The sequence below is a fragment of the Balaenoptera ricei genome, chromosome 2, assembly GCF_028023285.1.
Source record: "Balaenoptera ricei isolate mBalRic1 chromosome 2, mBalRic1.hap2, whole genome shotgun sequence".
In the NCBI taxonomy this organism is placed as follows: domain Eukaryota; kingdom Metazoa; phylum Chordata; class Mammalia; order Artiodactyla; family Balaenopteridae; genus Balaenoptera; species Balaenoptera ricei.
In genome coordinates this window covers 121021641-121038476 of record NC_082640.1, presented here as the reverse complement: position 1 = coordinate 121038476, position 16836 = coordinate 121021641, and the positions used below count along the sequence as shown (strand labels likewise).

The window sequence follows — 16836 nt, the reverse complement described above, 5'->3', positions numbered from 1 at the left end:
TTACATTGTGTATTTAAATAAATTTTAAATTTATTTAAAATAAATTAAAAAAAACAAAACCTTCGGAAAACAAAAAAATATTCTCGAAAGTTTATCAGAACTTGGTAGGAAGAATGACTTTTTTTTTGTTTTTTTAAGTATTTATTTATTTATTTATGGCTGTGTTGGGTCTTCGTTTCTGTGTGAGGGCTTTCTCCAGTTGCAGCAAGTGGGGGCCACTCTTCATCGCGGTGCACGGGCCTCTCACTGTCACGGCCTCTCTCCTTGCGAAGCACAGGCTCCAGACGCGCAGGCTCAGCAATTGTGGCTCACGGGCCCAGCCGCTCTGTGGCACGCGGGATCCTCCCAGACCAGGGCTCGAACCCGCGTCCCCTGCATTGGCAGGCAGACTCTCAACCACTGCGCCACCAGGGAAGCCCCAGGAAGAATGACTTTTAAAACTTGTTTGTGTTAGTCCTATCTGTCATTTAAAATATATTCTGTGTAAAAAAACAAAACTGCATATCAGCAACAGTATTACCCATAACCATGAAAGTGACAGAAATATAAACTTGTAATCCAGATAAATCTGCCAGCAAATTGGTATTTGTTAGCAAGTATGACCAAGGGATACTAACTTTATTATGCAGAGAACACATACAATTTTTTGGTCAAAGTATAAATGCCAATTTAAATAAATTAGCCAATGACATTATGGTACAGTGCTCAAGATGAAAAAGAAAACAACAGGGAAAAATGTATCCCCTTACTAGTAAAAACCAAAACATTTAAAAGTAAAATTTCATGTCCTTTTCACCCATTAGACATTTAAGAAACTTTTTTTTTTACAAAAGTAACAAAATTTTAGTGAATTAGTACATCCATATCTACTGATAATTTAAGCTGTTAACAGTCCTTTTGTCCCCTAGCTTTTTATTGAGGCATAACTGACATATAATATTGTAAGATTTTAAAAATGTACATCTTAGTGATTTGATATGTGTATACATTGTGAAAGGATTCCCCTCATTTAGTTAATCAGCATATCCATCACTTCACGTATTTTATCTTGTGTGTATGTGTGTACATGTGTGTTTGAGAGAGAACATTTAGTCTTAGCAAATTTTAATTATACAATACAGTTTTATCAACTATAGTCACCATTTTTTATATTAAATGCTCAAACCTTATTCATCTTAGAGCTGAAAGTTTGTACCCTTTTACCAACCTCTCCTTAATTCCCCCAGCCCCAGCCACTGGCAGCCACTTTTCTACTGTTTCTATAAGTTTGACTTTTCTTTTTTTTTTAGATTCTCATTTAAGTGATATAAGGCAGTATTTGTCTTTCTCTGGCTTATTCACTTAGCATAATGCCCTTGAGGTCCATCCATGTTGTCACTTAACAGATTTTTTAAAAAATCAGTTTGCCGAGTATGGATTCAGTATTGATGCACATTCAGTACGTACGAAAATATTTAGACTCTTGGATCCAAGAATCCCTCTACTGAAGAAATAAAACTGTTCACCAAAAATAATGCTATTTATAATAGAAAAGCCAGTAAACTGAATGCTTATGATTTATATAATAGCGTTAAGCAGGAAAATTTTACGTTATGAATATTATGCATAGTGTACTGGTTAAGAGATGAGTTTGAATTGAGGCTCTAATTTATTAGCCCTGTGACCTTAGTCGAATTACCTTTCTTTGTCTCATTTTTTTTCATCTGTAAAACTGAGCTAATAAAACCTACTTCATAGGGGATTTGGTGGGTGGATTAAATGAGGTGTAAAGTTTTTAAAATATATACAGGTGTTCCTGGCTCATTATGACTCAGCATGGTAGTGACAGATAGCCAGATAGGTAGACAACATATAAACTTTCTTATGCTATTTTAATTGAAATAAATCATGATATAAAATTATTATTATACATAAATACTGATTTTGCAACCAAATATAAATTGCCGTTAACAAACACTGGAAGGAACTAATCCTGTTAGGGCAGTTTGCCCTCCATCTGCCTACTATTTTCTCTAATGTACTTGTATTTGTAATAAAACACGTTTTAAAATGAAAGAATACATGAAATTCACCTAGAGAGAGTTATGAAATACATCAAGACCACATTCTGTAGGAATACAGCTGTCAGATACCTCTCTTGGATTTCAATAGTGATTTTTTGCCTCTCCATCCTTCCTGTGGAGAAGTCACCTCAAGGGCAATGATATCTACAGCTTGGTGCACAAACTATTGTTAGATGCTCAGAAAACATGTGTTAAAAGCATTATTGACTTTTATGTAATAGACCAGTGTATTATAATTTAAATGTGTGTGGATATTTGTGTATTTTATTTTAAAAGAACAAATCGCTTATAAAATTGAGGTTAGTTTGTGTGACATTATTGAGTATCTTCTATGTTCTAAGTAAAGCAGTGGATAATAGAAGGGAAAGGAGTCATGCCAAGTTGTTAACAATGGGAATATTTAAGGGCATGGGATTACTAGGATCTCATTTATATGAGAATATCATTATAATGAACATGTCTTAAATTTGACAAAGGACAAAAATGCTTAATTTGAAATATGAGTTCCATATACACCATCAGGTGTTTTAAGTTAAGAGTTTTATATTTGGGGTTATAGATGCCATTTATTAGTAATTGTGTTACTTTTGATTTTCTAAAATTATCATGGCATGTTAGCAGTCATGCTCGTTAATATAAAATAGTACATGTAAGAAAATTACAAAAATAATTTGTTTTAATGAGCTCAATATATTAATAGTAGAAAAATGAAATTCCCTCAAAAAGTGAACATAAACCTAGTGCTAGTATTGTCTTAGTTTTTTGTATTCTTTTAAAGAAAATTTTTTTTATTGGAGTATAGTTGATTTACAATGTTGTGTTAGTTTCTGCTGTACAGCAAAGTGAGTCAGTTGTAGATACACATATCCAGTTTTTTAAATTCTGTTCCCATATAGGTCATTAAAGAGTATTGAATAGAATTCCCTGTGCTCTTCAGTAGGTTCTTATTAATTACATTCTTTTATTAAGTGTATATTTTAGCAGAGTATTTAAAACTTAAATTGGATATTTTGGTTTTCATTAGTGTTGCATTTTGTTTTATTTTAGCTTCTTACCATGGCTAACTAAAATTCTTTTTTTACTTTTCAAGGAAAGCAAGTCTTGCTCTGATTCGAAAAATGATTCATTTTTGCTCTGAAGCACTCTTGAAAGAAGTTTGTGATTCTGATGTTGGTCACAATTTGCCTACAGTACTAGTGGAAATCACTGCAACAGTTCTTGATCAAGAGGTCAGTTTATTATCTTTATTGAAACTCCTGTAGCTTTAATTCCCATTAGATAGTAGTCAGTAAAATAATTTAACTTGTGTCCTAATTTTATTAAATCACTTTGTCTGTACAAATGATTGCATTTGTCTACTCCACGCAGCTAAACTTATTTTTATCATTTTCCCTTAATTTCCTTTTTTTTCCCCCCAGGATGACGATGATGGCCACTTGCTGGCTTTGCAGATCATAAGGGACTTAGTAGATAAAGGTGGTGATATTTTTTTGGATCAGCTAGCCAGACTTGGTGTAATTAGCAAAGTGTCAACTTTGGCAGGTCCTTCCTCTGATGATGAGAATGAAGAGGAATCAAAACCAGAGAAAGTGAGTGGTCTTAATTGTAGTGGTATCTGTCAGGAATAGGGTTTCTTTTGATGAAATGTAGTTCCAATTACCATGGGTTTTGACAAAATAATGGCAGTATGGAGTAGTATTATAATTTTTAAAAATTTGGTCACTTTTCTTTTAAAATATATCATTGGTAAAATTTAAAACTTGAAGAAAAGTTGCAAATAAAGAATATCAGAACATCCTCTATCCAAAATCACTAATTATTGACATTTTGCCCCATTTGCTTTATTACTTACAAAGACATACGTGTGCATGCACATTTAAAATATATTATTTGAGGGAATTCCCTGGCGGTCCAGTGGTTGGGACTCCGAGCTTTCACTGCCAAGGGCCTGGGTTTGATCCCTGGTTGGGGAACTAAGATCCCATAAGCCGCGTGGCATGGCCAAAATAATAATAATAATGATAATAATAATAATAAAATATATTATTTGAGAGAAGCTGGATACATAGTGCCCCTTTCTGTAAATTTATTTATTTATTTATTTTTTTGTTTTGGCCGCACCTCGTGGCATGCGGAACTTCCCTGAATAGGGATTGAACTTGTGCCCTCTGCAGTGGAAGCACGGAGTCTTAACCACTGGATCACCAGGGAAGTCAGTGCCCCTTTTTATACCTAAACTCTTCACCAAAAAACCAGGACATTGTCTTATATAATCCTAATGTAGTTATTAAAGTCAGGAAATTTAATATTTATAGAAAATGTTATCTAATCCAGAGACTGTATTCAAATTTGCCATTGCCCTAATAGCAATGCCCGCCTGCGGCCCACGCCACCCCCCCAGAATCCAGTCCAGGAGCACATTACATTTCATTGTCATGTTGTTCCATTTCTCAGCCTTTCTTTTTCTTTCATAGCCTTGACATTTTTTTGAAGAGGACAGACCACTTAATTTGGACAGTGACCCTCACGTTGTGTTTGTGCCATGTTTCTTCATAATTAGATTCAGGTTGTGTGTTTTTAAGCAGAAAGACTATAGAGGTGATGTTATGGCCTTCTCATGTGTAAAATGTGCCTTTTTAGAGGCACGTGATGTCTGTTTGCGCTCTTGCTGTTGAAGTTAACTTGGATTGGTTGTGTTTGTCTCTACTAGGTTTCTCTATTGTAAAGATACTTTTTCCCTTTTGTAATTAATAAGTAATTTGTGGGGAGATAATTTGAGACTATGCAAATATGCTGTTTCTCTTTAAACTTTTATCCACTAATTTCAGTACCTATCGATAATTCTTGCCTTAGATTGCATATTTAAAAATATGCCTTATTTGTCTCTACCAATTGCCAGCAATGATTTAGTCCTACCATTTAGTGAATGCTTCCTACATATTAGTGACTGAGTATTAATAGTTTTGAGAGAATGGTAGAGTATGGATTATAATTGCAGAATCCTGAGTGGTTGAGTGTATATGTGTGTTTCCTAAATTACTGGAGATTTAACAAAAAACAAAACAAGAAGTGATATCTGGGTTCATCCCCCTGGAATTCTTTCATTCAAGAAATAGGTTACAGATCCCAGCGGTCTTTGTAGAAGTTAACAAGCAAACATTTATATGAAAATGATAGGAACCTAGAATAGCCAAAGCATCCTTGAAAATGAACAAAGTTGAAGGACATACACCAGCATATTTCAAGTCTTATTATAAAGCTATAGTAAGCAAGAAAGTGTGGTAGTGGTGTAAAAATAGATTAATGACCCACACATATATGGTCAATTGTTCAAACAGTGCTAAGGTAATTCAGTCACAAAAGGATGGTCTCCTTAAAAATGATGCTTGAACAAGTGGATAACAAATGCAGAAATATGAACTCTTACCCCTTTTAACAAAAAAAAAGAAATCATGAACTGAAATGGATGGGCTAAAACTGTAAGGCTTCTAGCGGAAAAAGAAGAAAATCTTAGTGACCTTGAGCTTGACAGAGATTTCTTAGATAGGACATTAAAAGATTATATTATAAAAGAACAAAAAAAAATTGTTTTCATTAAAATTAAACCTTTGTTCTTCACACTACATTATTATTATTTTTTAATATATTTATTTATTTATTTGGCTGCATGGGGTCTTAGTTGCAGCACACGGGATCTTCATTGTAGCATGCAGGATCTTTTAGTTGCAGCATGCGAACTTTTCGTTGCGGCACGTGGGATCTAGTTCCCTGATCAGGGATCTAACCTGGGCCCACTGCATTGGCAGTGCAGTCTTAGCCACTGGACCACCAGGGAAGTCCCCAAAATACATTATCTGGAAATGAGAAGACAAGCCAGAAAATTGAGATTTTATTTGTCTGAAAATATCTCCTTCTTTTGTTTGTTTTTTGGCTGCACTGCCTGGCTTGTGGGATCTTAGTTCCCTGACCATAGATTGAACCCCTACCCCCTGCAGTGGAAGCGTGAAGTCCTAACCAGTGGACTGATTTTGGCCTTCATTTTTTTTTTTCCTATTTTATAAATAAATAAATAAATAAATAAATTTATCTATTTATGCCGTGTTGGGTCTTCGTTACTGTGCGTGGGCTTTCTCTAGTTGCAGTGAGCGGCAGCTACTCTTTGTTGTGGTGCGCAGGCTTCTCATTGCAGTGGCTTCTCTTGTTGAGGAGCACGGGCTCTAGGCGCACAGGCTCAGTAGTTGTGGTGCACGGGCTTAGTTGCTCAGTGGCACGTGGGATGTTCCTGGACCAAGGATTGAACCCGTGTCCCCTGCACTGGCAGGTGGATTCTTAACCACCACACCACCCGGGAAGTCCCTTGGCCTTCATTTTCAATGGACATTTTCAGTTCCTGCAGGGACTCTTGGCTGATCATTTTCCAGCGCGTGAAAAGATGTTTCATTGTCACCTGATGTGCATAGTCTCTACTGAGACGTTTTCTTCCTCTGGCTGCTTTTAAGACTTTATAACTTGTTTTTAGCAATTTGACTTTGATGTGCTTAGCTGTTTGGTTTGTGTGTGTGCATGCACATGTGGGTTTTCTGCCCCTGCTCAGGATTATTTAATTTTTTTTGGTCTGTGGGCTTACAGTTACATCACATTTGGAAAAATTTTGAACTGTTGGTATGATGATTTTCCACTCTGGCTGTTAGGAATGCAAATGTCTGACCACCCTGTGTGACCTCTGAATTGTTCACCTTACCATTTTCAAGTCATGCTTTGCCCTGCCTTATGGAACATCACCTGTACACAGATGGTCTGGTACTCAGTAGAGATGTCCTGGTGACCACTTTGCACATTTCTAGAGGTCTTTTGTGCTTGACTCCCTGATCCTGAACTCATCCACCACATATTCCATTTGCCTTAATCTCTTCAAACACAGATCTCCATTTCCTCAACTTTCACCGCTGGACTCTGTGTTCCCTCTTCTTAAGACCTTAGCCAGAAACTCTGTCTGAGCCTAAGGGGCTTAACCTTATTTGTTTCTGTTTTCTGGGAGGCCATGCAGTCCTGCGTTGCTTGTTGTCCAGTATTTGAAAACACTTTTTCATGTATTTTGTCTGGTTTTTTTAGTTGTTGACAGTGGATAGGCAAGTCTTGATCCTTATTCATCTATCATGGCCTGGAGCACAAGTACTTATGTTTAGGGAAATTTATAATCCATATTTTACAATCTTATTTTAGTGTTATAAGCTAAGTACTACTTCAGGGAAGAAGCATGTAAAAGATACATTTAAAACAATTTTAAGTATAATAAGTCTTTATAAAGTTTAAAAGTACTTTACCCATACATGCATGTGTGCACACACATGCCAAGATCATATATGTTAATGATGAATATTCTTAATATTAAATGTTGTCAACAAAATAAAAATTTTTTGGATGCCGGGGTAGGCAAACAGTGTTTACAAGTTATTTTTCTTTTAAACATGCTATAGCTAACATTTTTATGATTATAGGAATAATCCAGTATATTTGATTCACTTGGCTAAGGGTGGGAACTTATAAATTATATTGTTAAAACACATTTCTGGTGATTCTTTTGCACCCTAGGTTTGGATACCATTGACCTAGTGTAAACATTCATTTTTTACAAATAATCTGTTAGGCCCAGAGATATGGTGAGTTTATCAAGTCCTAGATAATTAGCTAATAGTGTGTAAACCTAATCCATTTGTCTTCTTTACCATTATACCTGGAAATGTTATAACTTAGGTTATTATGTGAATTTCTTAACTTTTTTTTAGGATGGACTTTTAAGATTATAGGTAATTAGTTGAATCAGAATATGTATTAAACTATAGGCAGCTGAATATTATATTCAGGATGTTTTAATTCTAAATTTGATTCATGGTCATGTTTTTATAAGTACTTATGAATATTTGGAATATAAGTTATTTCCCATGTTTCATTGAATAATTTTACACATTTAGGAAGATGAACCACAGGAAGATGCTAAAGAATTGCAGCAGGGTAAGCCATATCATTGGAGAGACTGGTCCATCATTAGGGGAAGGGACTGCTTATATATATGGAGTGATGCAGCAGCCTTGGAACTATCTAATGGCAGTAATGGATGGTTTAGATTTATCTTGGATGGAAAACTTGCCACCATGTATTCAAGTGGTAGTCCTGAAGGTGGATCGGATAGTTCAGGTAATATTTTGTTTCTGTTAAAATGTTTTACTAGTTTCTGTAATTTTGATAATTTGTTTTTCTGCTCATATTTTTGCTACCATTGTCATAGCAGTAGCACGTCCTTGATGATCATATGGCCATTCTTTAATATTAACAGAGAAAAATGATTGTACCATGAAAGCATTTCATACTTTTTTATTGTATGAGACAAGGAATAGCGTTGTATCAGTATCTACTTTTACTGTCTCCATCCTTTAGGTAAAGGTGCCTCTTATCACGTAATGATGAATTGCACATGTGTAATGCTGTCTCAAATTATATCTTTTCCCAAAAGCCTTCTACTTTAAAAAATTATGGCTGCAGGATTGTTTTAATGCTTGAACCTAAATAATATCAAACCAGTGAGAGTATATCAAGGAACAAAACTTTAATGAAAGTTTTTTAATAAAATTGATATTTCAATAGGTAGTTTCATTAAAAAAATGGAATATTTGAAAGGAATGAAGTTTTAAAACAAACATTTTGTCTTTATAGAAAGCAGAAGTGAATTCTTAGAGAAGTTACAAAGAGCTCGAGGCCAAGTAAAGCCATCTACTTCAAGTCAACCTATACTCTCAGCACCAGGACCCACTAAACTCACTGTAGGGAACTGGTCACTAACATGTTTGAAAGAAGGAGAAATTGCTATTCATAACTCAGATGGCCAGCAAGCAACGATATTGAAAGAAGATTTACCTGGTTTTGTGTTTGAATCTAATAGAGGAACCAAGCATTCATTTACTGCAGAAACTTCTCTGGGTAAGTATGTAGGTATGTCAATTTAACAGATAAGAATAAATGAATATGTTAAATTGCAATAAAATATGTTCTGTGAAATACCTTTTTTTTTTTTTTTTTTTTTTTTAAGGTTCAGAATTCGTGACTGGCTGGACTGGCAAAAGAGGCAGAAAACTAAAATCTAAGTTAGAAAAAACTAAGCAAAAGGTATTATTTATGGGATTTGCTTTGTTTTTTGTCTTTTAAACTGATGTAGCAAGGTTTCAGGGGTAGATTGTAGGCATTTAAAAAATTGAGCCATGTAACATAAGCTACCCTAATCTAATGTATTTTTAGTTTTCCTTTTTCTGTGCTCATTATCTTATTTTCCACAATATGTATACATTTACTTGTAGTTTTTATACATACAGTAAACACCAACATTAAAATAGAAAATTGAGACAAAGTATAACGTTTAAATTATTTTAAAATTATTTGAGTTATTAATGTCACAGAAACTTTAAACTCATGCTTTAATTATGATTAATGATAGTAGTATTTTTAGTGATATAGTGAGATTGAAAATGCATTATTATAATTTACAGTCTTGATTTAATACTTTGTGATGAATCAATTTGAATTCCTGGTTCTAGATTCAGATAATTTGATACTTAGTTTAATGGCCATCTCAGATGAAATCACTGTTTCAAAAAGATACAGGAGCAAATATGTTACTGACTCCAGGAGCAAGTATGTTATTGACTCATATTACTAATTTTTAAATTCTATCCATTTATTATGCATTGGTTTTTTTCAAAAATGAAGCCATTATATTTCTTTTTTTTTTTAAATTGGGGTATAGTTGTTTTACCATGTTATGTTAGTTTCTACTGTACAGTGAAGCGAAGCAGAGTTCCCTGTGCTATACAGCAGTTTCTTATTAGTTATGTTTTATACATATCAGTGTATATATATCAGTCCCAATCTCCCAGTTCATCCTACCCCACCCCACCCCGCTTTCCCCCCCCTTGGTGTCCATACATTTGTTTTATACATCCATGTCTCTATATTATATTTCTTTCTTTAAAAAATATTTATTTATTTATTCATTCATTCATCCATTCATTCGGCTGTGCCGGGTCTTAGTTGTGGCACTCGGGATCTTCATTGCTGTATGCGGGTTCTTGGTTGTGGCATGCTGGATCTTCAGTTGCAGCATGCAGGATCCTCAGTTGCAGCATGTGGGCTCTTTAGATGAGGCATGCGAACTCTTAGTTGTGGCAAACGAACTGTTAGTTGTGGCAGGCGAACTCTTAGTCACAGCATGCGAACTCTTAGTCGCAGCATGTGGGATCTAGTTCCCCGACCAGGGTTCGAACCCGGGCCCCCTGCATTGGGAGGGCAGAGTGTTAACCACTGGACCACCAGGGAAGTCCCAAGCCATTATATTTCCATCTTTATTATATCAATTGTTCTTGAATTTTTTAATTTTTGAAAGAAAATAAAATCTTATAGTTAGATTCAGTATCTTCTGATGACACATTTTAATTTTACCTATAATAATGATATAGTTTTTTCATATAGTATGTGAAGAATGCTTTTGGGTGATTGGGATGGGGGGTACTTGTGTGGCTTTGGCCATAGGAATAGTCATAAGGGGTTTTATTTGGAGCACTATATTATATAATATATATATTCATTCATGTCTTCATTTCCAGTTGTAAATTTGCTAGGTTATCCCAGAGATATTCCACATTTCCACATGCTAGACCTGGGAAAGAAAATTGCTTGCTTGCTTGCTTGCTTTCTCTTGCTCCCTCTCTCTCTCTTGCTTTCTTTAATTTATAAATATATATTGGGCTTCCCTGGTGGCGCAGTGGTTGAGAATCTGCCTGCCAATGCAGGGGACATGGGTTCGAGCCCTGGTCTGGGAAGATCCCACATGCCGCGGAGCAACTAGGCCCGTGAGCCACAACTACTGAGCCTGCGCGTCTGGAGCTTGTGCTCCGCAACAAGAGAGGCCGTGATAGTAAGAGGCCCGTGCACCGCGATGAAGAGTGGCCCCTGCTTGCCGCAACTGGAGAAAGCCCTTGCACAGAAACAAAGTGCCGCAACTGGAGAAAGCCCTTGCACAGAAACAAAGACCCAACACAGCCAAAAATAAATAAATAAAAAATATATATTACCTCTATAGCTATATATTATTCCATGATTGCTTCTGTGTTTTTCAAAAAAGAGTGTGAAGCCAGAGGTTTTTTTCCAATTCAGGATATCTTAAGGGCATTTGAGGAAGAAATATCTCAATTGAAGGTAGCCATTAGATGGTAAAAGGAATTTGAACTAAATACAGTTTTCATTTTCATGATAGTTGTGTTCTATAAAATTGCCATGAATACTGAACCATTGCTTCTTGGAGAAATACAGGTTTAGGTTCCTGTGAGGCTCTGGTCACATTTTTTTTTTTTTTTTTAATAAATTTATTTATTTATTTATTTATTTATTTATTTTTGGCTGTGTTGGGTCTTCGTTTCTGTGCGAGGGCTTTCTCTAGTTGTGGCAAGTGGGGGCCACTCTTCATCGCGGTGCGCGGGCCTCTCATTATCGCGGCCTCTCTTGTTGCGGAGCACAGGCTCCAGACGCGCAGGCTCAGTAGTTGTGGCGCACGGGCGCAGTTGCTCTGCGGCATGTGGGATCTTCCCAGACCAGGGCTCGAACCCGTGTCCCCTGCATTGGCAGGCAGATTCTTAACCACTGCGCCACCAGGGAAGCCCTCTGGTCACATTTTTAAAGTTTTTGCTGCACTGTGCTTGCCGAAAAATGACTGTGAAAAGTGCTGCAAGTATTGATTTGTGGATTACAAATGAATTTTAGTGACTAGTTGATTTCACAAATATTAAATTCTCAAATAATGAGGCTCAGCTGTAATTCTTTATAAAGCTACCGGTCAGCTTTCTCAGGAGTTTTTTGGAATAACTGATGTTGTATTAACCAACAAATCTAGATTAACTCACAGGGAACTGAACTTTTACAGTACAAAAGAAAAGTAAATCAAGGAGGATATAGTCTCAGTCCTGTAGTTTCATTTTCTTAAAAAAATTTGATTATTGATTCAGATCCTTGAAATCAGTAGTAAATCAGAGATCATGTGGCTATTCTTTTGCGTATGAAAGCAGTATATATCAACATATAGTAATTTTAGGTAAAAATAATTTTAACTATTAGTTTTAACCTGTTTTTATTTCTTAATATTGTTTATAAAGGAATAGTTTCTTCAGTGTTGTCTGATATCTAGAACTTACTTATCTTTTAATTCTGAAAGGCACACTAAAATAGAATGGGATGGTACTATTAATTCATTTAGGGAGTGAAATTTTTTCTGTTACATTAGAGCTATGCTTGTGATTTAAATGAAATCACATAAATCTTAAATTTACATTATTTAAGCATATATTTTAAAGAATGTTACGTAACTAAATTTCATCAGACCCAAGCCATGGACATGTGTGGGTTGCTCTCTCAAATAACATTAATTGAACTTAAATGAGAGGTAATTAGTGCCCAAACTGATAATACAGTCATTCTTTCTCTTGATGAAATGTATAAATACATGAGCATCCTATATACTTTGTGTGAATAATATAAATAGAAAAAAGACATAATAAAGTACACCCCAGACTGTTAAAAGGTTCAACTTCAGTTGATGGAATTATAAATGGCTTAATTTTCTTTATTTCTTTCTTTTTCCTTCTTTTTTCTTTCTTTCTTTCTGTCTTTTTTTTTTTTGCTTATTTGTATTTTCTAATTGGTTCACCATAAAACAGGTTACTTTTATTAAAAAGAGCAAAGTTACCTTTTTATAGGTTTAATTTGATTTAAATGAAGTAAGCTCCTATTTGGTATATGAATACAAAGTTTAAAAATTAAAATTATAAGTTATTTGATTTGACATTGCTAAAATCTGCTAGAGTAGTTTTTCAACCATGCGAACTTCTTGATGTATATGAATAGAAGTAGTAACATTTTTTGGAACTTGATACTGGCACAAACATCTTAATTCTAAAGGTTGCATGTATATATTTAAAAGCAAGATTTGGTAAAATTATTAATTATAATAAAAATTCACATTTACTATTTTTATTTTGGTAGGTACGAACCATGGCTCGAGATTTATATGATGACCACTTTAAAGCTGTTGAAAGCATGCCTCGTGGAGTAGTGGTAACACTCAGAAACATAGCAACTCAGTTAGAGTCATCTTGGGAACTTCATACAAATAGACAAGTACGTTAGCCTCTAGATTTTATGACACACAGTGATCTTGGTTTAGTTTTTTCCCTTTATCCTTTATATTCTGGGTATCGATTAGGGGTCAGCAAATTATCACCCATGGGCTAAATTTTGTATGGTTTTGTGAGGCAAGAAGGGTTTTTACATTTCTAAATGGTTGAACACAAATCAAAAGTAAGAATAATATTTCATGATACCTGAAAATTATATGCATGTGTAAAGTCAGTGTCCATAGTAGTGTTATTGCTCACAGCCATGCTCATTTATTTACATACTGTCCGTGACTGCTTTAGTGGCTACAATGGCAGACTTAAAACAGGTGTGACCAAGATATGTGATGTGGCCTGTGAAGCCTAAAATATTTACAGTCGGCCCTTTACAAAAGAGTTTACCAGGCCTGGTAGAGATAATTTGCATTAATAATTTGAATTTCTTAATCTAATTTAGTATCTAATTTATTTTCATGGTAATTGATGCTCTGATAAATTAAGTATGTTAAGACCTGTTTGTTTTTTCGATTGTCTTCAATTAAAAAAATTTTTGTTTCTTTTAGTGTATTGAGAGTGAGAACACTTGGAGAGATTTAATGAAGACAGCTTTAGAAAATCTAATTGTACTTTTGAAGGATGAAAACACAATTTCACCATATGAAATGTGCAGTAGTGGCTTGGTGCAAGCGCTTCTTACTGTTTTAAATAATGTAAGTTTATGAAGTAGTACAGAATGAGGTATATAGTTAAAAAAAATATTTTTAACTACACTTTGACAGAGTGAGATTTACTTTGTTTTTGTCAAGATGTATTAAAAACTGAGTAGTAAATGTTAACATTTATAATTTTTCCAGCCTTTCAAGTTTTATCATTAGTTTGAGCCAGTTGAATTAAATAATTGAGTTTATTTAGATTGTTTTGGTTACCTGATTATAATTTGTTCAAGATTTGTTTGAACAAAACACTTGCTTGTAGTAGCCTAAGATTTAACATTATTCACTGCTGTGATTTCCTCGTAACTTAACATAAAATGGAGTTAGTCTATAGGCCTTTTTAAATAACTAAAATATTTGCATAAAATTAATTTATGAGCATTGGCAATTTAGGAAGTTTATGTGAATATTTGACAAGTATTTGCTAATAACCTTATATTTCTCTTCAATTTAGTCTGCATTACTATCTCTTTATTGTGATAAAATTTTTTCCTTTATTTTAATGAAAGGTGTGTATATATGTACACCCACACACACACTTATTTTTAACGAATTCTAACAGAATAAATTATAAAAAGTGAAGGTTTTCTCCCCATTTTAGTTCTATTTGCCATTTTAATTTCTTGATCTTAATCATTGTACTTTAACTGCAGTCTAGTGTTTCCTTCATTATTTTTACCATTTGCATTTATTCTCATTTATTAAAATTATATTGATATAGCATCACTTTATACCACTTAGTAGTATCTATGAAATGATTGTTTTGATATACCAGTCATATTTTTTCTAATATTAATTAATGTAAATAGTACTGTTAAAATGCAAAATGTTCATAAATAATCTGAAATTACCTTGCATACCACTACAGTTTGAGAAAAGGAGTATAATTGCCACTCCATTATAACACTGAAGATATTAGCCATGATCTACTAGTCATATAATGAAAAGAATTTTAATTGAAAGAAAATAATGATTTCACTTATATTGTATTGATAATTTTGTAATATATTTATATTCATCTTGCAGAATGTGTTTTGATAAATTTCAGTAACAGCCTTAAAACTTTGTTTTTCCTTTTTTTTTTTTAGAGCATGGATTTAGATATGAAGCAAGATTGTAGTCAGCTGGTAGAAAGAATAAATGTTTTTAAAACAGCCTTTAGTGAAAATGAAGATGATGAAAGGTAAATCCCCAAATTTCTTTTAATTTGATGTTTGCAGTGTTTGCAAGTTGATAGCTTTCCTTTAAAATAGAGCCTAGTAGTATAGTGTTTATACACAAAGTAGGAACTTTTTTTTTTTTTTTTAAGATATCATGGTGTCACTACGCATTCTTATTTATTTACTTATGGCTGTGTTGGGTCTTCGTTTCTGTGCGAGGGCCTTCTCCAGTTGCGGCAAGTGGGGGCCACTGTTCATCACGGTGCATGGGCCTCTCATCATCGCGGCCTCTCTTGTTGCGGAGCACAGGCTCCAGACGCGCAGGCTCAGTAATTGTGGCTCACGGGCCTAGTTGCTCCGCGGCATGTGGGATCTTCCCAGACCAGGGCTCGAACCCATGTCCCCTGCATTGGCAGGCAGATTCTCAATCACTGTGCCACCAGGGAAGCCCGGAACTTTTTTATTCAGTACAAAAGTAGCTTATATTATAAATAGATAAAAAAGGAAAGATTTTTAAAGTATTTTTTAATCTAATGGAATAAAAGGAAGATTACATGTCTGCTGTGAATGCAACTGACCACTTATTTTATTTTATTTATTTATTTATTTTAATTTTTTACTTTTGTTTTAATTTATTTTATTTTTGGCTGCGTTGGGTCTTCGGTGCTGCACGTGGGCTTTCTCCAGTTGCGGCGAGTGGGGGCTACTCTTCATTGCAGTGCGCTGGCTTCTCATTGCGGTGGCTTCTCTTGTTGCGAAGCACGGGTTCTAGGTGTGTGGGCTTCCGTAATTGTGGCACGTGGGCTCAGTAGTTGTGGTTCACAGGCTCTAGAGCGCAGGCTCAGTAGTTGTGGCACACGGGCTTAGTTGCTCCGCAGCATGTGGGATCTTCCCGGACCAGGGCTCGAACCCGTGTCCCCTGCATTGGCAGATGGATTCTTAACCACTGCGCCACCAGGGAAGCCCTGAGCACTTATTTTAAATTAGATAATCTTTAAGATACAACTGGAAATTTGAACACTGATTAAATATTTGTTGATATTAAGTAGTAATTGTTCATTACCTTTTAGGTGTGGCAATGATATGATTTTATTTTATTTTATTTTTTTTAAAAATAAATTTATTTATTTATTTTTGGCTGTGTTGGGTCTTCGTTTCTGTGCGAGGGCTTTCTCTAGTTGCGGCAAGCGGGGGCCACTCTTCATCGCGGTGCGCGGGCCTCTCACTATCGCGGCCTCCCCTGCTGCGGAGCACAGGCTCCAGACGCGCAGGCTCAGCAGTTGTGGCTCACGGGCCTAGCTGCTCCGCGGCATGTGGGATCCTCCCAGACCAGGGCTCGAACCGTGTCCCCTGCATTGGCAGGCAGACTCTCAACCGCTGCGCCACCAGGGAAGCCCTGATTTTATTTTTTAAGAATTCTTTTGTAGGGGTACATACCCAGAGTATTTCTGGGTGAAATGATATGTTATTTGGCATTTTCTTTTTTTTTTTTTAATTTATTTATTTATTTATTTATTTATTTATTTGGCCGTGTTGGGTCTTTGTTGCTGCCCCTGGGCTTTCTGTAGTTGCAGTGAGCGGGGGCTACTCTTCGTTGTGGTGCACGGGCTTCTCATTGCAGTGGCTTCTCTTGTTGCGGAGCGTGGGCTCTAGGTGCATGGGCTTCAGTAGTTGTGGCTCGTGGGCTCTA

General features: G+C 35.3%; 2 protein-coding genes across 6 annotated transcripts in view; one reads left to right on the top strand and one right to left on the bottom strand.

The window, feature by feature from the left end:
* The window catches only part of HECTD1 (HECT domain E3 ubiquitin protein ligase 1), a 91843-nt gene that overhangs the window by 42875 nt on the left and 32132 nt on the right, over positions 1–16836 (top strand). For all 5 annotated transcript variants that reach the window (XM_059914035.1, XM_059914034.1, XM_059914036.1 and 2 more), the window contains exons 11-18: positions 3154–3292; positions 3482–3652; positions 8036–8258; positions 8775–9038; positions 9148–9224; positions 13143–13277; positions 13837–13983; positions 15075–15169. In XM_059914035.1, coding sequence (XP_059770018.1) covers positions 3154–3292; positions 3482–3652; positions 8036–8258; positions 8775–9038; positions 9148–9224; positions 13143–13277; positions 13837–13983; positions 15075–15169 — 1251 coding nt within the window. The remainder of the gene's footprint in view (positions 1–3153; positions 3293–3481; positions 3653–8035; positions 8259–8774; positions 9039–9147; positions 9225–13142; positions 13278–13836; positions 13984–15074; positions 15170–16836) is intronic.
* The window catches only part of AP4S1 (adaptor related protein complex 4 subunit sigma 1), a 103583-nt gene continuing 87195 nt past the window's right edge, over positions 449–16836 (bottom strand). Inside the window, exon 6 of the mRNA XM_059914052.1 lies at positions 449–479. Within this exon, the coding sequence (XP_059770035.1) occupies positions 457–479 (23 nt within the window). The 3' untranslated portion in view covers positions 449–456. The remainder of the gene's footprint in view (positions 480–16836) is intronic.